General features: G+C 41.1%; 1 protein-coding gene across 1 annotated transcript in view; it reads right to left on the bottom strand.

Moving 5' to 3' along the window:
* LOC105514836 overlaps window positions 1–22,661 on the bottom strand; it is an 87,553-nt gene that overhangs the window by 37,819 nt on the left and 27,073 nt on the right. Inside the window, exons 5-9 of the mRNA XM_011946493.1 lie at window positions 16,444–16,674; window positions 14,572–14,659; window positions 11,609–11,735; window positions 10,615–10,710; window positions 3,850–5,534 (exon numbers count right to left, since the gene is read on the bottom strand). Of these exons, the coding sequence (XP_011801883.1) occupies window positions 3,850–5,534; window positions 10,615–10,710; window positions 11,609–11,735; window positions 14,572–14,659; window positions 16,444–16,674 (2,227 nt within the window). The remainder of the gene's footprint in view (window positions 1–3,849; window positions 5,535–10,614; window positions 10,711–11,608; window positions 11,736–14,571; window positions 14,660–16,443; window positions 16,675–22,661) is intronic.

The following is a 22,661-nucleotide window of genomic DNA, read 5'->3' as shown; positions in this document are numbered from 1 at the left end:
ATGTTAGCCAGGATGGTCTCGATCTCCTGACCTCGTGATCCGCCCATCTCGGCCTCCCAAGTGCTGGGATTACAGGCTTGAGCCACCGCACCTGGCCAGAAGGCTCTTTTTATAAATGCAGAGTCTGAACCCCATCCCCAGAAATTCTAGCTTGGAAAGCCGGGGAGTGACTCAAGAATTTGCCTTCTTTTACAAGCTTCTCAAGAGAATGCTGAGGCAGGCACCCCAAAGAAAACACTTCGAAAATTCTATAGTGTTACGGACTTACAAATATGATTGCTGTCTCCCCACAGTACACTTAGGCTTTGGTTCAAATTACATCTGCACAGAAAAGCCTTCCCTGAAAACTCTTACTAAAATAACTCTGATTACAATCTATGAACTTGCTAGGCTTTATATTTCTTCCTAGTACTTACCTGAATTTGATTTTGTATTTATCTTACTCAGTCTCCTTCACCAGACTGTATGTCATATCAAAGCCAGCACTTTGCCTGTTTTGTTCACTGATGTGTCTCCATTGTCTAAAACATGCCTGCCATGGTGTAGAAGCTCGAAAAATATTTTCAAAGGAGTGAATTACTCAGTATGAAGTCAGGGATTGAATTCTGCCACAATACTATGTGGCAAATGTCTATTACTTTTATAAAGAGAACTCACCATTTCTAAACTGGATTAAATTTCATTAGATCAAGGGAAATAACTCTGGATAGAGAAAACAGGAAACGTTTCTAGGGAAAACTAATAATTTTTTGACACCAGGCCTGCTCAAAGAGAAATGATTAAGGAAGTTCGCATAAAAAGGAAATAACTAAAGGAAACATAACATCAGGAATGCAGAAAAAAGAACAGAAAGGGTAAATATGTTATAAAATATAATATTCTTTTAAGTTTTAAAAACTGTGTTTGCTGGTTGGAAGCAAAAGTTACAATTTTACTTGATATGGTTCTCAGTGGATGTAGAGATGCTGAACGTCATTTTCTGTTAGGGATGTGTAAGTTGAGGCCATGATCATATACCACCACATACCTAATAGGAAAGCTAAAGCACACTGGCAATGCCAAGAGCTAGAAAGGATATGGAACAAATGGAATGCTCACACATTGGTGGTGCGATGTAAATTAGTACAGCCACTCTGGGAAAGAGTTTGGCCATTTCTCATAAAGTTAAACACAAACTTACCATATTCACCAGCAGTCATGCCCCCAGTGTCTATCCCAAATATATAAAAACTTACGTTCATACGATATCAGGTACACAAATAGTCACAGCATCTTTACTTACAACAGGAAAACACTGGAAACAACCCAAATGTCCATCAACAGTTAATGGATACACAAACCCTGGTGCATCCACTTAAAAGAATACTAACTCAGTAACAAAAATTAAAACTATTTAGACACCCAACAACTTGGATAGATCTTAAGGGTAATCTGCTGAGTGAACAAAGCCCTATCTCAAAGGTTGCATACCTTACAATTCCATTTTAATAGCATTCTTGAAATGACAAAATTAAGAGTGATGGGATCAGTGGTTACCATGGGTCATATTAGGAGGACAGTGTGAGTATAAAGAGGTAGCAAGAGGAGGCCGTGTGCAGTGGCTCATGCCTGTAATCCCAGCACTTTGGGAGGCTGAGGCAGATGGATCGCCTGGGGTCAAGAGTTCAAGACCAGCCTGGCCAACATAGTGAAACCCCGTCTCTACTAAAAACACAAAAATTAGTCGGGTGTGGTGGTGAGCGCCTGTAATCCCAGCTACTCGGGAGGCTGAGGCAGAAGAATCGCTTGAACCTGGGAGGCAGAGGTTGCAGCAAGCCAAGATCGTGCTATTGCACTCCAGCCTGGGCAACAAGAGCAGAACTCTGTCTCAAAAAAGAAAAAAAAAAGAGGTAGCAAGAGGATGTTTCTTTCTGTTGGCACAACAGTTCCACATCCTGATTGTGGTGGGATTTACATAAATCTATACATCTTACAGAATTTCTTAGAACTCTACACAAAAATAAATAAAACAATTACTGCACACAAAGTACTGAAGTCCAAATAAAGGCTGTAGTTTAACAGCATTGCACTAATGTCATTTTATTGGTTTTGATTATTATGGTTATGTAAGATAGTATTGATGATGCTAAGCAAAGGATACTCAGGAAACTTACGTATATTTTGTAATCTCTTGTGAATCTAAAATGATTTCAAAACAAATTTTAGAAAAATAATATTTAAGGGATTTTTGTAAACTACATAATGGTACCTACTAGCTTGGATAAACACATCCAAATATACTGAATTACATTTATCAATAAATTGAAAAAATAAATTTGGGGCTTATATGTAAGATCTAATAAATAATTACATCAGGTTGGCACAGAAAGCACCAGTTATATATAGCATTAAAATTTAATCAGTGATAACAACAGCCCACTTCACAATTATAGAATCATTGATAATATGCAAGGTATGCTGTCCCAGAATACACATCAAGTGTATCATGAGTTTAGATTTGTGACAGAAAATCCTCAAATATGTATCATTTTCATGAGACTTTTTTACTTCATGAATTTCCTGATCCTTTTTAAAGTTACTCTTCATTTAAGTTTTCTGTATGAAGTAATGATGATGAGGCAGAATGTATCACTGAAATCCTACTGTATTCACTGCCATCTGAAACTTTTTCTCCAGTGTGAAATATATCTGCCAACTGTTAAGGTTTTATTTCTGGGCAAAGGCTTTCCCCATGATAATGCTGCTAGTATGTGTAAGTTCACTGATGATCTATTATGATCACTGATGAGACAGGGTCTTTCTTTCCATAGAAGGCTTTCCTAGCCTCCCCCTTTGTAAGATTTATCTCAGTAAATACTTTTCAAGACATAGTTACTTAGAAAATTTTCAAGACTTTTCTGCATTGGATGTATCAAGTTTATTTCCTACATGTTTATTGTGACATACAATATGAGGTAATTAATCACTGAAGGCACTAGTGCATTCTCTGCATTCATTAAAATTCACTCCTGCAAACTGCATAATCTTCCAAGTGTGAAAATCTAGCAACAGGCTGCTCTACACTGCCTATATGCATGTATGCTAGGAGCACACTGCTGTTTAATCAGTTCACATTACTTTATTTCTATTTTTTTTTTTTTTGAGACGGAGTCTCGCTCTGTTGCCCGGGCTGGAGTGCAGTGGCACAATCTCTGCTCACTGCAAGCTCCACCCGCTGGGTTCATGCCATTCTCCTGCCTCAGCCTCCCAAGTAGCTGGGACTACAGGCACCCACCACCACGCCCGGCTAATTTTTTTGTATTTTTAGTAGAGACAGGGTTTCACCGTGTTCGACAGGATGGTCTCGATCTCCTGACCTCGTGATCCGCCCGCCTCGGCCTCCCAAAGTGCTGGGATTACATGCGTGAGCCACGACGCCAGGCTCAGTTCACATTACTAACATGGTTTTCTCTCTGCATGAGTTTGCTTGTATGCAATCAGTTCAAATTCTCTGCAAAAGGACTATGTACCTTACACATTTCACATGTGGACATTGTCATAGTTTTAATGAAGGCTGACAAATGAAAGGTTACCCCCAATCCACAGAATCTCGCTCAGATGAATTATTTTCTATACATTGGTACATCAAAGATTTCAGAGCCTGAATTCATGTTGAAGCCTTTCTGACACTGATAGCATTTATCCTAGTGGATAACACTGGATTTTGAAATATGATTTTTCATACTCAATACACATAAAAACTATACTGTGAAATCGCTGATGGTGTACAAGACATATTTTCTTTCCAAAGGCATGACCACGTCCATTGCATTGTTAGGGTTTGTTTCCATTATGAGTTCGCTGATGTACAATGAGATTTCTCTTTGAAGAGAAGGCTTTTCTACATTCACTGCATACAAAGGGTTTCTCTCCTGTGTGAGTTCGTTGATGAACAATTAGACGGCTCTTCACAGTGAAGCCTTTACCACATTCATTGCATCCATAAGGTTTTTCTCCAGTATGAACTTGCTTATGTAAAGCAAGCTCAGTTTCCATGGCAAAGCCTCTTCCACATTCACTACATATACAAGATTTCTCTTCTGTATGAATTTGCTGGTGTACAATAAGATAGCGTTTCATGGTAAAGCCTTTTCCACATTCACTGCACATAAAGGGTTTCTCTCCAGTATGAGTTCGCTGGTGTACAACAAGATTGCTCTTAAAGGCAAAACCTTTTCCACATTCATTGCATATGTATGGTTTCTCTCCAGTATGAGTTCGCTGATGTAACATCAGTCCACTATTCACAATGAAACCTTTCCCACATTCACTGCACCTGTAAGGTTTCTCTCCAGTATGAGTTCGCTGATGTACAATCAGCCGACTCTTCAAGGGGAAGCCTTTCCCACATTCACTGCATATGTAGGGCTTCTCTCCGGTATGAGTTCGCTGATGTATGATGAGCATGCTTTTCACAGTAAAACCTTTTCCACATTCACTACATAGATATGACTTCTCTACTGTATGATTTCTCTGATGTACAATGAGATTACTCTTCCTGGGAAAGCCTTTTCCACATTCATTGCATACATAGGGTTTCTCTCCTGTATGAGTTCGTTGATGTTCGATCATACGGCTCTTCATGGTGAAGCCTTTCCCACATTCATTGCATATATATGGTTTCTCTCCTGTATGATTTCGTTGATGTATGATGACATAGTGCTTTGTGGTGAAGCCTTTCCCACATTCACTACAGATGTAGGGCTTCTCTCCTGTATGAGTTCGCTGATGTATGATAAGCATGCTCTTCCCAGTGAAGCCTTTTCCACATTCACTACATACATACGATTTCTCTCCAGTATGATTTTGCTGATGTACAATGAGATTACGCTTGCCCGGGAAGCCTTTTCCACATTCATTGCATATGTAGGGTTTCTCTCCAGTATGAGTTCGCTGATGTTCAATCAGACGGCTCTTCATGGTGAAGACTTTTCCACATTCACTGCATATAAAAGATTTCTCTCTTTTATGAATTCTTTGATGTTCATTTAGCCTGGACTTTCTGGAGAACATTTTTGCACAAAAAGTACATCCGTAAGGTTTTTCTCCTGTATGAACTCTCTCATGATCAGTGAGCTGTGACTTCTTGACAAATGCTTTCCCACATTCACTGCATATGTGGGTTTTTTCTATTTCATGAGTTCTCTGATGCTTACTGACTTGGGATTTAGTGCTACTGGATTTTGTGCTTACAGAGAATTTAGCTGCAGAATAAAGTTCTTCATACTTACCATGAAGAAATGATTTCCCATCTCCATTAAATTTAGTAGAGTTCTTAATTTCACAGCTTTTGCTCTGGTTGACTAAACTTAAATTTGATTTCAAAGTTTTTATATATAATTCAAATGTATCATGATTTTCCCTGAAAAGACAATGGCTTTTGGTTTGAGAGGCAGTATTTCCAAATGCGTTACGTTCATGGTATTGTTCCATACTCTTCAGCATCCTTTGATTTTCCAAGTGATCCTGCAGATGATCATCAACTTTGTTGTTTTCTAGGAAAGAAGAGAACAATGAATCCTTTCATAATCTTGTTGGGGATAAAACTGTTTTCTTAAAAAAACAATCCTTGTTTTATTATTATTATTATTATTATTATTTGAGACAGAGTCTCGCTCTGTTACCCAGGCTGGAGTGCAGTGGTGTGATCTCGGCTCACTGCAACCTCTGCCTCCTGGGTTCAAGCAATTCTCCTGACTCAGCCTCTGAAGCAGTTGGGTTTACAGGCATGTGCCATCATGCCCAGCTAATTTTTGTATTTTTAGTAGAGACAGAGTTTCAATATGTTGGCCAAGCTGGTCTTGAACTCCTGACCTCAGGTGATCCCCCTACCTCGGCCTCTCAAAATGCTGGGATTATAGACGTGAGCCACCACACCCGGCCAGGTGTTTTTAAATATGGCTATTTAACGACAATACGATGATAATAGTATAAAAGCAACTTCATGTATATACTTTAGTAAAAACATAATAATATAAACAAAAAGTAAAAGCAGTCTGTGTGCAAATAAGGTGAGGCAGTTGACAATCTGTATAGATTTGACTGCTTTCTAAACAGGACCTTGCAAAACGTGGACACAGTAAAATACAAGCAAGTCATTATTACAAGCAAACAACAGGGCTTGGAGGAACACCATTCCACAAAATTTTGGGAGACACCAGACCACAAAGGTGGAAAAGGCAACTGATCCAAAATTCCGAGGGTTGTATTTATTCACTCCACTAGTATTTGTTGAATGACTCCTATGGATAAGGCACTCTGCTGGCATTTGGGATATACAAAATATGCCTTCTTTTCACTGATGCTGAATTCTAGTTAGGAAAAACAGAGGGAACAAAAAAAGAAGGGAGTTGGAAATGTTAAGTGTGGTTTGGTGGAGCAGTGTAGATGATTAGAGTTGGGGGAAGCAGGATATATTTGTATAAAGAAAATACAAGGTTAAATGATGAATTCAATGGGGAGAGTGAGGAAAGTGAGGACTCAGAGATTACTAAATATATGGCTTGAGACACTGGGTAGATGAAAGCATCTGATGAGATGGCAAATATTACTGCAGTCCAGAACATGTAAAGTATACACTGTGAAACATACACTTTGAAATGGTTATCAAATACATAACACAGACATCAAGAATCTGGTTGGAGGTATAAATGGAGAAGGCAGCATGGAAATAATCAGCACATACATATTATTTAAGAAAAAAGGACTGAATGACTTTTTTTTTCTTTTGAGACAGGGTCTCACTGTCACCCAGGCTGGCGTGCAGTGGCACAATCTTGCATCACTGCAACCTCCATCTTCCAGGCTCAAGCAATTCTCCCACCTCAGCCTCCTGAGTAGCTGGGACTATAGGCGCATGCCACCACGCCTGAGTGATTTTTGTATTGTTTGTAGAGACAGGGTCTTGCCATGTTGCCCAAGCTGGTCTTGAACTCTTGGGCTCAAATCATCTGCCCACCTCTGCTTCCCAAAGTGCTGGGACTATAGGTGTGAGCCAAGGCACTGGACCAGGATACCATGTTGAGAAGACATGTAGAATGAAAGAGGAAGGTACAGAGCCAAGGTTTTAGACATTCCAACATTTGGTTTTGGGATTATTTAAGCCCTCTCAGAGGAACCAAATTGTAAGTACAAAGATCAGGGAAATATGCTTACTGAGATATATAGAACAAATACATCCACATACTTGTTGCCTGGCAAGTAAGAATTAGAAATCTCCATCTGTTGAAATTAAGTGAACTGAGATAGACTCTTGTGTGGTAACTGTTATTAAATTTGCCCCTCTTCAATCTGTAGACTACCATCTAACTTTCCAAAAACATCCATCAGGTTTAATAGTCAACACTCCACCCTCTGGTTTAGCTGTGCTGTGTTATCATATGTTCCATTATGAAACAGGAAAACAATGATAGGGAATTTTGCTACTGGCCAGTGTACCATGTAGTTGCCTTCAGAAGAAAATGTGCTGCTGCACGGGATATGAAAACTGTCACTTTCTTCTATCACATTTTGTATGTAGTAGAAAAGTCATATCAAGGCCAGGCACGGTGGCTCACCCCTGTAATCCCAGCACTTTTAGGAGGTCAAGGTGGGCAGATCACTTTAGCTCTGGAGTTCCAGACCAGCCTGGGCAACATGGTGAAACATCATCTTTACAAAAAATACAAAAATTAGCCAGACATGGTGACATGCGCCTGTAGTTCCAGCGACTTGGGATGTGAGGCAGGAGGATCGCTTGAGCCCAGGAGGTCGAGGCTGCAGTGAGCTGAAATCGTGCCACTGCACTCCAGCCTGAGCAACAAAGTGAGACCCTGCCTCAAAAAAAAAAAAAAAGTTGTATAAAATTTTTCCCATTTCAATGTCCCTGATACACTGTTTCCTGCTACCAATAGCATCTATTTCAGTAATGCTACATTTATGTCTCAGCATCAGTTAAATTGTACTAAAGGATAAACTTCCTCCTTCTAGACAAAGGTTGTGCCAGCTTCACCTTTAGTTTTTCTTAAGATATTTAGCTGTTTCTTATTATTGCTACACTGCTGTCATCCAGGTGAAAGGTCAGACTAGCAAGATATTTTGTGAGAAGACAAAAATATAAAAGTAACCAATCCTCAACCATGCTACCTCAATTACTCATATATAAAATCAAAAGTCATCTTGATTAAAAAAAGCTTACATTACCATGAATATTACCATGTTTCTGCTCCACGATTTCTCCAACAAGCAGCTTCTATCACTGACCTGTATTTGGCCAACTTGAGGCCAATCTTTTGATAGTCAAGCCCTTGGTCTTGCACAATTCCTATTTCATGCCTTCATTCTTTTTTTTTTTTGAGACAGAGTTGTGCTCTTGTTGCCCAGGCTGGAGTGCAATGGCACAATCTCGGCGCCCCGCAACCTCCACTTCCCGGGTTCAAGTGATTCTCGTGCCTCAGCCTTCCTGAGTAGCTTACAGGCATGTGGCACCATGCCCGGCTAATTTTGTATTTTTAGTAGAGATGGGGTTTCTCCATATTGGTGAGGTTGGTCTTGAACTCCTGACCTCAGGTGATCCGCTCACCTTGGCCTCCCAAAGTGCTGGGATTACAGGCATGAGCCACTGCACCTGGCCCATGCCTTCATTCTTAGTTCACGTCACCATCTTCCTAATTCAAAATCTAGATATGCTTTGGGCACATCATACTCTTGCTGCAATTCTGACTATCCTGCCATATGCTCTATTTCCTCTGTATTCCTAAATTAACCCCTGTATCGTTAATTTTTATGGTAATCTTCTGTGTAGTGAGGATCTAGATCTAACCTCATCCAAAGAGAGATCTAACATTTGTTCTTAGCTATTAGGAAATGAGCTCTAGGGCCGGGCGCGGTGGCTCACGCCTGTAATCCCAGCTCTCAGGGAGGCAGAGGCGGGAGGATAGCTTGAGCCCAGGAGTTCGAGACCTGCCTGGGTAATATAGTGAGACCCCGTTCTCCACAAAAAGGGAAAAAAAAAAAAAAAAAAAAAAAGGGAAATGAGCTCTAGGCCCCTGGAACGTCCTGGCCTACAGGAGTGTCTTTGTTTGCCCACTGGCTTTAGCTGCTGGACAGTTTAACAATATGATTTATGATAGGGGCTTTGGCCCATGCCATATCAGTTCCACACTTTGGAAAAACTAGACACTCTAGGTATTAGCCCGACTTCTGGGAGAGGCAAAAGACTAAAAGTCAGCCATGTGGGCTGTATGTGACTAGAACCTAATCAAAACTCTGGCCACCAAAGGCTCAAGTGAACTTCCCTAGTTGTCAATACTCTGTATTGTCACACGCTGTGACTGGGAAGAGACGTAATGTCCACAGAGAGAGGAGGATCAGAAGTACTGCACTTGGACCCCCTCCTGGACTACAAATGACCTGGGAATTCCACTCCTAGGTGAAGGCTCAAGAGAAATGAACACATATGTTCCTGAAAAAGTTGTACACGCACTTTCATAGCAGCATGATTCACAAACGCCAACAAGTAGAAACAACCCAAATGTTAATTCAATAGATGAATGGATAAATAAAATGCGGTATATCCATACAATGGAATATTATTCAGTAATAAAAAGAAATGAAGTACTGATACATGCTAAAGAATGGAAGAATTTCAAAAACACTATGCTAAATAAAGCGAGACACAAAAGACCATATATTTTATGATTCTATTTATATAAAATGTCCAGAACAGGCAAATCTATAGAGATAAAAAGTAGAGGCCGAGTGTGGTGGCTCACACCTGTAATCCCAGCACTTTGGGAGGCCGAGGCAAGTGGGTCACGAGGTCAGGAGTATGAGACCAAACTGGCCAACATGGTGAAGCCCCATCTCTACAAAAACACAAAAATTAGCTGGGCATGATGGTGCACGCCTGTAGTCCCAGCTACTCAGGAGGCTGAGGCAGGAGAATCGCTTGAACCCAGGAGGTGGAGGTTGCAGTGAGCCAAGATCATACCATTGCACTCCAGCCTGGGTGACAAAGCGAGACTCCATCTCAAAAAACAAAAAAAAGAAAGAAAAAAAATTGACTGTGGTGATGGTTACATAACTGTTCATATACTATGAAGCACTGAAAAATAAACTTTAAATTGGAAAATTGTATGGTATGTAAATTAGGCTGTTAAAAAACAAATCTATAATGGGAAAAACACATTAGGGAAATGAATACAATGCTACTGTCTAAGATGAACTAAAGGAAAAGCAGAAATCAAATGTACAAAGGAAGTACTCTGAGATAGACATAAGTTATGACCTGGTTTGGACTAGAACTGATGTAGGATGTAAAACAGTCCTTTCTAGGTAAACAGTCAACAAAAATAGTAGAGACTTTTAACAAGAGAACTCCACAGGTAGAGGACATTCAATACAACACCAGCACAGACAGGAAAGAAGTATGGTACTAAAGGAGAATGCAACCTTAAAATAAGATGGGAAGGTTTTTTTGTGGAGAAAAAATGATCTGTATTCCTAACAGGCACTGCTTCTGTGTCCTGAGACACCCACACAGCATTCTTTTACTGATTATAATATGACTTACGCATCTTGCTGGTTCTCGCATACCTGGACAGATTCGACTGTGCCTTTCATCTTCCATTGTCCATGGTTCTTCTCCTCGTTCCAACCTGGAGAGTGCATCTGGTTTGCTGACTTGATAACCTGTTTACGGGAAATGACAGAAGACAGACACACTGGATTGGGCTGGTGTATGTAATGTGAGAGAATGTTACATTTAAGTAACTAGACAGTTTTCACATCTGCAAAGTAAGTAGAGGCTTTTCTCTCAGGAAAGGGCAGATTACAGTCAGATCTTAATATCTGAAAATTTCACATCCAGGGATTCAACCAACCATGGATTGAAAATATTTTTTAAAAAAAATACAATAATAAAAAATACAAAGTGCAGTGGCTCTTGCCTATAATTCCAGCACTATGGGAGGCTGACATGAAACCAACACTTGAAGCCAGGAGTGGGAGACCAGCCTGGGCAACACAGATTCCATCTCTACGAAAAAAAAAAAAAAAAAATAGCCAAGCATGGTGGTTTGCACCCGTAGGCATAGTTCCTCAGAAGGCTGAGGCAGGAGGTTCACTTGAACCCAGTTCAAAGCTGCAGTGTGCCATGAAGTCACCACTACATTCTAGCCTGGGCAACAGAGCAAGATGCTGTCTCTAAAGAAAAGAAAAAACACAATAAAAAACAAATTAAAACATACTGTATAACAACTATTTAAATAGCACTTACATTGTATTAAGTATCAGGCATAATCTAGAGATGATTTAAAGTATTTGGGGGGAGGTGTGTGTAGGTTATATGAAAATACAATGCCATTTTATATGAGATTTGAGCATCTGTGGATTTCATATCCATGGAAAGCTGTGAAACCAACCCCTCTCAGACACTGAGGGGTGACTGTATATCCTTTTACCAGAAGCCCGAGGATGTACCAAAAATCTGCTTTTCAGAGCACTGCAGTAAATTCCAAGGGTAAGCAGCCGAGAAAGCAAAGGCCACAGACTGGGCACCCTCCAGGTGACACAGGGCAGCTGTCCTTACCCACTGATACCAGGTTGCTGTAGATCTCCAGCATCACATCCCGGTACAAGTCCTTCTGAAAAGGGTCCAGGAGCTGCCACTCCTCCCAGGTGAACTCCACAGTAACATCCTCCAGGGTCAGCAATTCCTGTAAGAAAATAGAGCCTTGCTTAATAGAAATGTTTCTCTTTTACTGACATGAAGAATGTGAAGGGAAGTTGTCCTGCTTATATTAACCACATAGACTGCATCCATCTATAAGCCTATTGTATTTTTTAATATCACCAGAGAATCTCCAAGTATTCTATAATTGTACAGTGCCCCATTTGCTCAACAAAAATTAAGGTTTTATATCAACGCCGCTTAGTAAAAACAGGTTTTACATATAAATTTTAATTTCAGTATCTATTGCCCAGTCAAGAAAGTATATGCTACCTACATCTAGGTATCTGATATAAATTGTTTCATTCACTGTAAGCCTTCCCAGCTAATACTAACATAAGACATGGGGAGACTCCAGATGCTAGAATCACAGGACACTATGTTCATGTTTAATTATTAAATGGATTAAAAAATAGAAATGTATAGAAAGCATGAGAAACTATTAAAGAGTAATCAAATTGGGAAAACTTATTTTTGGAAATATATATTAAATATATATGTACACACACAAACATATATACATATGTGTGTATATATATGTATACAGTCACAGGTATGTGTGTCTATTAACAGGAAGATTATATTAGATATACTGAAGAGATAATTAGTGAGTTGGAATTCACAGTAAAAAAAAAATAACTGGGCCAGGTGGGGTGGCTCACACCTGTAATCCCAGCACTTTGGGAGCCTGAGGCAGGTGGATAGCTTGAGCTCAGGAGTTCAAGACCAGCCTGGGAAACAAGGTGAAATCCTGTCTCTACCAAAAAGACAGAAATTAGCTAGGCACAGTGGTACACGCCTGTGGTCCCAGCTACTTGGGAGGGTGAGGTGGGAGGATCGCTGGAGCCCAGGAAGTTGAGGCTGCAGTGAGCTGTGATCGTGCCACTGTACTCCAGCCTAGGTGACAGAGTGAGACCCTATCTTAAAAAATTAAAATAACTGAAAAATGAAGCAGAGACACAAAGTGACAGAAAGTATGAAGGAGAGTTTACTAAATATGGAAGACAGAATGAGGCCTAACATATGCCTATACATAGTTTTTGAAATATTATATTGAAATAAGAGAAGCAATTTCCAAATATCTGAGTGAGAAATTTTCAGAATATCTGTGTATTATTCTCTGATTATCCCATCAGTTTTCATCTAGCTCTTTCCTGCTTCAAGTTCCCACTACCATATGATTATAAGTCATGTTGAGACAGGAGAGTGGCAGTATAGTTGACAAGAGGGTCTCAATTTATTTTCCAGTGGCATTTGGGGCTAGGCCATACCATACAATTTGCCGATTGCCACAGAATCGAGACATTGAAGATGTTATTCTGCACTTTTCTTGCTTCTTTTGTTTCTGTGGAAGTCAGTTGTTAGAACATTTTGTCTTTCTTTTGATGGTAATGCATCTTTCCGTTCTGTTAATGGTTGTTTTCGTAATGTTATATTCGCATCTGATGTTCAATAGTTTCTGTCTGATGTGTCTAGATGCAGATTTTCTGCTTGGCTTTGTTGATTTATTAAATTTGAGTTACTGGTCTTGAACTCCCGACCTCAGGTGATCCACCTGCCTCGGCCTCCCAAAGTGCTGGGATTACAGGCATGAGCCACCGTGCCCGGCCCGGGAATTTACTTTTTTAACCAGTGTGTACTTTATCATTAGAATTCATTTTCCTGTGGGGCCAGGCACAATGGCTCACACCTGTAATCCCAGCACTTTGGGAGGCAGAGGCGGGTGGATTACCTGAGGTCAGGAGTTCGAGACCAGCCTGACCAACGTGGTGAAACCCCATCTCTACTAAAAATACAAAAATTAGCCAGGCATGCTGGCGTGCACCTGTAATCCCAGCTACTCAGGAAGCTGAGGCATGAGAATCCCTTGAACCCAGGAGGTGGAGGTTATAGTGAGACGAGATCACACCACTGCACTCCAGCCTGGGAAACAGAGTGAGACTCCATCTCAAAAAAACAAAACAAACAAACGAACAAAAAACAGATTTCTTTCCCTTTGGAATCCATGAGTTATTTATGTAATTACAAAAAATGAAAGCAATAAAAATATGTAAGAATTGGATGTGAAAATGCAGAAGGATTCTGTATATTCTGAGATGAGGTGAAGTTATCAAACATGGCACCCAACAACTCAAGACCTTATCAGACAACTCCCTAATGCCAAATCTGCAGTTAATGCCAGTTCAGCCATCTGTTCAGGACAAATGGAAGATATGCATGCCTTCCATTTTCCTAGGCCACTTAGATTTTATTCCTAAATAAGCTCACAAAGACACAAAAGACTTGAGTGTGTGGCCTTGCTTTCGTCCCCTGAAAAAACTGTGTCCACTGAGTTTGCTTGGTCTATTTCTATAGGAGTCTCTGAGGAACCCTGTTATAAACAGAAGTAAGAAATCTTCTGCCTTTATTAGAAAACTAGTTCAAAACACTGTTCAAAAAACCATATCACCTCCGGGAAGAATGGCAAATTTTTCTTGAGATCTAAGTGCCATGAAATAATGATCTCCTGAGGCACCTGTCTGCTTTTTCCTCACAGTCACTGTATATTATATAACTTAGCATGACTTTCTTGTACTGGCTGTCAGAGACATCAGATGCAAACTGACAGCTAATGTAATGGAAAGGATCTTCTAGTCAGGCATTATGTTCCAACATCAGTCATTTTGTAGGAATCACATAAACACTATATTCCTGATCTTACTTTACCATGATGTTGGAGTTAGATTTAAAGTTTATTTCTCTCTAGATTCTGAAATGATTTCTTACAGGTCTCTACAAATCCACCATGGAATAAAGAAGAGAATAAAATGAGAAAAAGTCACCTGGGCATTGATCATTTTCTTCTGTCGTGGGAAATGGCCAGCACCTGGGATACTCTGTCTTTGTCTCCTCTGGATCTGCCTTAAATTTCTAGTTAGAAACCTCAGTCACCAGTGAAGAGTGTCCACAAAAATCATTATCTAGGTCCTGGAATCTTCCTCTTTCTTCATTCACTTCTTGTCTCTTTCCAGGGCAGCCGGGACCTGTAGACTGAGGAGCAAAACAACTTTCAGGGGTACATTCACCGTAACACACGACCCTGAATATTTGTCTGTTTATTTAGTTCTCTCAAACCAAAGAAACGCAAGACCCTCAATGAAGGCCAAATGCCTTTCTTCGGTGAAGTGTGGAAGTAACATGAAGAGGAAAGGGGAGGTCACAAAGGTCACACAGCACCATGCCTAAGCAGTAGGTAATTCTCATATCAGCTTTTTAAATAACGCCATATGGATGGTGAGAAACTGTACATTTTTTCCTTTATACAATGTTACCCTCACACCTCTTTAAAAGTCGTTATATATATTTAAAAGTGTTTATATATGGCCCAGCATGATGGCTCACACCTGTAATCCCAGCACTTTGGGAGGCTGAGGTGGGCGGATCACCTGAGGTCAGGAGTTCAAGACCAGCCTGGTCAACATGGCGAAACACTGTCTCTACTAAAAATACAAAAAATTAGCCGGGTGTGGTGGCAGGCACCTGTAATCCCAGCTACTCGGAGACTGAGGCAGGAGAATGGCTTGAACACAGGAAGCAAAGGTTGCAGTGAGCCCAGCCATTGCACTCAAGCCTGGGCGAAAAGAGCAGGACTCCATCTCAAAAAAAAAAAAAAAGTGTTTATATACACACTTCAATATGAAGAACAAGAAACACATCAAAAAAAAGGGGGAGACAGAGAGAAGGAATACGAAGTATAAATACAAATTTAGAAAACAATTCAAAAATATAAATACTGGGAAAATAGCCGCCTTTTATATATGAACATACAAAACCTAAAACACCCATAAAAAATATGCAGTACATTTGCAAGAGGAAGGATAAAAATAGGCTCTTATTAATTTGTGCAGCAGTAATAAAAAAAAAAATACTGTTAAATAGAAAGCTTATTCATCTGCACCCTCTCTGCCCCTCAACAAGACTTTCATTTTCTGCAGGTTCAAGAGCATGGGTTGTCGTGGAAAGCCAGAGGATTAGAAAACTCATCGTGCAGGAAGTACTCGGACCTGAAACTTTTAGGAAATGTTAACGTTCATCAAGTCTGTTTCAGCAGCCAAAGTTTGAGCTCAACACACACACACACACACACACACCACACAGACCCTGCCAGGGCTCCTGTGAAAAGACTTCAGTTTTCACTTGTCTCTACACAAAAGGCCACCACCCCGCCAGATTAATACGAAAACCTTGAGTAGATACACACGTACACTGGCTTCCCTTAATGATTCCTCGATCACTGAGCCTCAGATTAATCCAGAATGTGAAACAGAAGTCACATTAGTTGAAAAAGCCACCCCACCGATTTTCAATCACTGAGCCCCACAGGGGAGTGACCCGCGAGGACCACAATCCCTGACCTCAGGACTCTTGGTCGTAGATCTACTCAGGCCTTTAATCACTGACCACCAGAGCCTCCATGAGGGACCCCCCAAAGATATCCCATCACAGACACCCACCAGGGACTCCTACCAGCTCCCCTCCAAAAGAAAACACCCGCCCCCGCCTCCCCCACACCGCCGCGCTACCTACACCGTACAGCGCCACCAACAACGCAGACGCCCTCAGAATGCTCCCTCCCACCGCGTTTCCACGTCCTGACCCACACACTGACCTGACTCTCCCTGGAATCGCTGCGACCTCTTAAAGACTGAACTTACTTCCCTAAACTTCTTCCACTTCGGGGCCCCTCGCCCAGCTCCCTCCCCACTAAACCTCCTGGGAGGGTCACCCGCGTTTCCATGGAGAGCGGAATGCGGCCTTCCGGCTTTTCCTCAGGAGAAGAGTCCGCGCCGGAGTCGCCTCGCCGCTCTGGGGGCGGCCATCTTTGAGTACGTGACGTACAGACGGCACAGCAGCAGCGAGACGCGGTGGACAGAAGCCTCATAAAACTGTCCGATTTTCAGACACCTCAGCCCTGGCAGAAAATGGAGAGATTATCAGAGGCTTGAGTTCACACAGCCAGATACGGCATATGGGTAAAGTCCTCTGAACAGACGGGGAACAGAATAAGTTGATCTTCTCCTTGCAGGGGATAGTGAACGGCGCAAAATTCTCAAAGGCCGGAACCCATTATTACCACAAAGGCGCGGCGTCAGTTCTTAACGGTCATGATGGCTGTGACGTCTCAGCTCAATGGAAAATTAAAGTCACCTCTGGGCACCTCAATCACTATTCTAAATGCGAAGCGTTTTAGAGGCCGTAGAAAAACTGAATCAAGCGGGATTAGAACAAAAAAGCGAGCGGTGCGTTGCAGGTAACCGCGCCTTTAGGCGGGAGCACTGTGGGGGCGGCCATCTTAGGGGAAGTTCGGTGTCCGTACGGCAGAACGAATGCTCTCTGGGAAGCTTGCGGTGGAACTGGCCCTTGGAATTGTCTTTAGAAGAACAAAACCACCTGGCTCTGTCCTTGACTCTGGTAATGAATCGTTTTCTAGAATTATTTAGGTTGTTGGCAGATTAATTTCCTTCACACAGTTTCCTTGCCTCCACCCCTTTAAAGATAGGAATCTTTAAAGCCAACAATAGTATTGTCAAATACCTTTCATATTTGAAACCTCTGACTATTGCAACTCTCCGGTTTCTCCTATTATTAAGTGCTTGGGCAATCCAGAATAACTTCCCAATGCTAAAGGCTGCTGGTTAGTAATTACAGTGCAGAGTCCTTTTTGCCATGTAACGTAATATAACCATGGGAATTATTCTGGAGTTGGAGATCTGCCTATGATGTGACACTAATGAATATTTTGCAATGAAAAAATACTATTTTTTAAAATTGTCCATATATCTACAGAATTATTACCATAAGTTATACCTTGTGACTTTTTTTTAGAAGAAAGAAGCAAGGATGAAAATATCAACATTTTCAATTGTGTGTTTTCTTTTTAATAATAAAGCATGTGTTCTAATTTACAAAAACCACAGTAAAGCTATTTTCATCGTGTCAGTCTTGAGGCTGAACAACACTTAACATTCTTTTTCCTTTTACCTGTCTGCCTTCTCCCTTCCCCTACACTCTCTATACCCCACACTCCAGGCTCTGTTCCATCATCTTATGCCTATGGCCCCTTTCCCCTGTACCCTCTTATTACTTCCATCTGTCACACCGACACACACTGTCACTCCTCTAAACACTCTAGTGTTAAAAAATTGCCACTGATTGTTTTTGACAAGTCCCCTATGGGTAGGAGTGTTCACACAGATAAAGCTGAGTGAAGTCAAATAGAGAAATACTATGAGAATATACCTATTCAGCAGGCTGCAACACGTTTAGTAGTGAAAATTCTGTCGGGATGGAGGCTTTTGGGTGTTTCAGAGCCATTTCTGCCATTTTCAGAGCCATTTCTACCTCCTCAAGTGCAGATATTCTGCTAGGGTGCAGATATTCACTGTTACTGTTGTTAAAAGGTGGTTGCTTTTCAAGGCTACCTTGGAGCAGAGGATATGGGGATAGGATTAGGGCAAGGTAAATACCACAAGGTAAAGCTCACTTGTGGCCGGTGTTTTGAACTTAATTGGCCACTCTAGAAAAGGAACTAACTGGCCTCTAGCCAGGGCCTAAAAACTAGATCTAGATAGCACAAAAAAGTTACATTAAACTTCCTCTAGTGTCCAATCTATCAGATTCCGATCCTGAAGGACCAACTCAGTCTCTCTTCTACTTCATCTCCTTTCTCTCATCTTATAAAAGATATTCTTTGGGAAAACTCTGTTTATTTTACATATAACTCAGCTTTAGCTGGGCCTGGTTCTCCCCTCGAAGATCTTGCCTTTACCACGTAACTTCCGCAGCCTCGAAATGCTGAAGATTTCCCAGAAATTTGTTCTAATTCCTAGGGATTTAACCTACCAGTATCTCCTCTGTATTCATCTTGGCCTTCTCCATAAAATTAGATTTTGCCTAACCTAAGTACAGATATAAAGCTCAAATCCCCTCAGATATTTCCAAAAGAATTTACTTTTACAGAAAAACCTCAGTGACACATGTGGCCTTTTTTGAAGATACGTAAGAGTGACAGGGACAGAGATAACAGGGCACTCAAGAGCAAAACACTTCAGAACCTCTCATAATAATTACTTTTTCTCCACATCCCCTCTAGGATGCCTCACCTGTGAGTCTTTTCATATCTTCCTCCTCTACCTATGCAGTGCCCCACCTGCTGGTCTTGTGCTGATCTCTATTATGGCCCTACCTGCCCCAACAACTTACATTCTTCTCCATTTTAATATAGATCAATTAATTCTTCCAAGAATATACCCTAAACACTTACATTTATTGCGATCTAGAGAGTAGTAAATCCACCTTTTAGAAAGAATAGTTAGGGATTGCTGGGCGTGGTGGCTCACGCTTGTAATCACGAGGTCAGGAGATCGAGACCATTCTAGCTAACATGGTGAAACCCTGTCTCTACTAAAAATACAAAAAAAAAAATTAGCCGGGTGTGGTGGCCAACGCCTGTAGTCCCAGCTACTCAGGAGGCTGAGGCAGGAGAATGGCATGAATCCGGGAGGGGGAGCTTGCAGTAAGCCGAGATCGCACCACTGCACTCCAGCCTGGGTGTCTAAGCAAGACTCCGTCTCAACCTTTTTTTTTTTTTTTTTTTGAGACAGAGTCTCAGTCTGTCGCCCAGGCTGGAGTGCAATGGCGCGATCTCAGCTCACTGCAACCTCCGCCTCCCATGTTCAAGTGATTCTTCCGCCTCAGCCTCCCGAGTAGCTAGGATTATAGGCACCTACCATCATGCCCAACTAATTCTTATATTTTTTGTAGAGACGGGGTTTCACCATGTTGGCTAGGCTGGTCGTGAACTCCTGACCTCAGGTGATCCACTCGCCTCTGCCTCCCAAAATGCTGGGAGTACAGGTGTGAGCCACCATGCCCAGCCTATCTATCTATCAATCTTATTTTGAATCACACCTCTGGTCACTTTCAGGAACTATGGAAGTTTCTGTCACCCAGGCTGGCATGCAGTGGCATGATCTCAGCTCACTGCAACCTCCGCCTCCTGGGTTAAAGAGATTCTCCTGCCTCAGCCTCCCTAGTAGCTGGGATTACAGGCGCGTGCCATCACGCCTGACTAATTTTTGTATGTTTTGTAGAGACGGGGTTTCACCATGTTGGCCAGGCTGGTCTTGAACTCCTGACCTCAAGTGATCCACCCCCCTCAGCCTCCCTAATGAAGCAATATTTAATTAAGATTTCTATCAATTGGATACTATGCATCAGGATGAAGATAACCTGATTTGTTCACCGTTGCTATCCCCACATAGATGCCACATTAACCAGCTGAAGAAAATCCTGAGACTGCAATAGAAAGAAATGTGGCTCCTCCGTAAGTTTCTGTATTGATGTTCCAAGGATGATGAATGTGTAAACAACTGAATGTTGTGCAAAAACATGCAGTTTACTTATTTATGATAAGATGAGGGGAATTTGTATTTCTGATCCAGACAAAGCAGAGCCTGGATACAGTGGAGTCACAGCTCATGACAACAAAGGGGCTGACACTTGGAAAACACACAGAAATGAGGGCAACGGTGTTCACCAGCCACCACCTGGGATTATGAAATCGAGCAATACAAACATGAATGTAGGAGGAGAGGATATGAAAAGACACAAAGGTGCTCATCAGGACAGGATACTCTGGGTGACTCTGGACTCGGAGGATCTGGAGGAAACATTATTCCTGTGAATGTGTTGGACTTACTGCTTGTGCCTGTACAAAATGAAAATCCTGGAGCCACTGGACAAGATTATGAGCACAGAAAATAAAACTTCAGGGAATACAAATAATGCTGCATACAATGGGTCTATAATTTTGTTAAAACCTAGAGTAGAACAGTAACCAAAATCTCTTCTTTGTGATGTTTTTGTCGCTGTATGGGACAACCAGATACATGGGAAAAATTTACTACAATGTACAGGATCTAGCAGATGGGAATGGAGTATCCAATGTATTTTGCAGCTTTTACTTTAAGATCCTTCCACCTGGAGTTCATGGGGCTGATCCTTAAGGTCTGGAAGACACTCAAGAGGCAGGTGGTGCCAATTGACATAGTCCTGTCCACTCTTTCTACATAGAAAGTATGTTCACATCCAAAACCATTGAAGAAATGTGTCAATCCAAAAGCTGACATTGGGGAACTCCTTTTGAGAGAAGAAACATGGGGTTTCCAATAATCAAGTGCTTGAGACTCACATCTGTGGACCTCAACCTGGATCTTGTGTAAGAAAGAAATAGATAATGGCAAACGAGAGAAGTTGCCTAGGATTTCAACTCTCATCTGTGATAAGAAGATTATCCTTATTGCCACATCACTGGAATCTTTTCTTTCATTCAGCACATGTTCCTTTAAGGATGGTAACAATCATTCTTATGAGAAAACAGCCTTATTGAAGAGTCTTGTCATTAACAGTAACTTTCACTGTGTGCTCCGGTGAGGATAGCCAGGTGCACTTAGAAATGGAAAGAATTACCAGGGTACTTCATCGAAGTCAGCACTAAGGATGAGGTGGTGTTAACCATGGGAGAAGCAATGACAAGTGACAGCAAACAGAAAAAAAGCATCATCTAACATTTTATGAATAAACTGATGAGGTAGTTATAATGGAAAAAAGACATAACCTCAACCGCTACCAACACTATGGAACAAATTACTTCTGAATGAATTGCTGATCTAAATTTTCATGGTAAGTGATACAATTTTTAGAAAAACAATAATAGTATTTTTGTGGTTTTAGAATAACAAAATGTTTCTCAAGTCACACAAAACACATTAATGATATAGGAAAGATGACAAATTAGGCCATAGTAAAATTAAGAGCTGGCACTCCTAAAAGACACACCACACACACACACACACACACACACACATACACACGAGGGGTTTGGAAGAGATGTATGTGCCATAAAAAAGCACAGATTCACACAATAGAGTAAATTATAGTCAAAACATTCCAATAGAAGCTTCAAAAACAGTATTCAATTAATAATTTAGAGAAAATGTTCAATGTCCTTATTAATTGTGAGAATTCAAATAACACTACTACCTAATATCATTGTACACCAACCAGAAATCTATAATAAAAATGGTAGGAAATATCAAGTTTTGGAAAAGATGTGGGTAAATCAGGCACTTCATACCAATGGGTGTTAAAAATGGCACAAATATTTTGGAAAACTCTTTGGTAGTACCTACATAAGCTGAAGAGATACAAACCTAGGTCTCAACAATTACACTCTTACAAATATACCCCAAATAAATTTCTGTCTATATCGATATGTATATATATACACCACCAAAAGATTAATTCAAGAATTTATATACCAGCACTAGTCATAATACCCCAAACTATAGACCATCCACACGCCATCAATAGTAAAATGACTCAGTGATATCCACACAACGGAATCCTTTAAGGCAATGCTAATGTATGCCAACAATACATTCACAGAAATCATATAGAATAAAAACAAAGCAAGTATAAGATAAACTAAAAAAACAGGAAAAGTGATCTAACCTCTTAAATGTTAGAATAGATGTAAACCTATGTCCCAATGCCGCTTCTACAAAAACCCAACCGAACTGTAGCCTTGGACCAGGCATGGTGGCTGACGCCTGTAATCTCAGCACTTTGGGAAGCCAAGGTGGTGGATCATGTGAAGTCAGGAATCGAGGTCAGCCTGGCCAACGTGGTGAAACACCATCTCTACTGAAAATACAAAAATTAGCCGGTGTGGTAGCGTGCATCTATAATTCTGGGTGCTTAGAAGGCTGAGGCAGGAGAATCGCTTGAACTCAGGAGGCGGAGGTTGCAGTGAGCCTAGATCACAGCACTACACTGCAGCCTGGGAGACAGAATAAGGCTCTGTCTCAAA

Source organism: Colobus angolensis, unplaced genomic scaffold (genome assembly GCF_000951035.1).
Source record: "Colobus angolensis palliatus isolate OR3802 unplaced genomic scaffold, Cang.pa_1.0 Scaffold25, whole genome shotgun sequence".
Lineage (NCBI taxonomy): Eukaryota > Metazoa > Chordata > Mammalia > Primates > Cercopithecidae > Colobus > Colobus angolensis.
The sequence above is the reverse complement of the archived record's forward strand: the minus strand, read 5'-3'. Positions and strand labels throughout refer to the sequence as shown.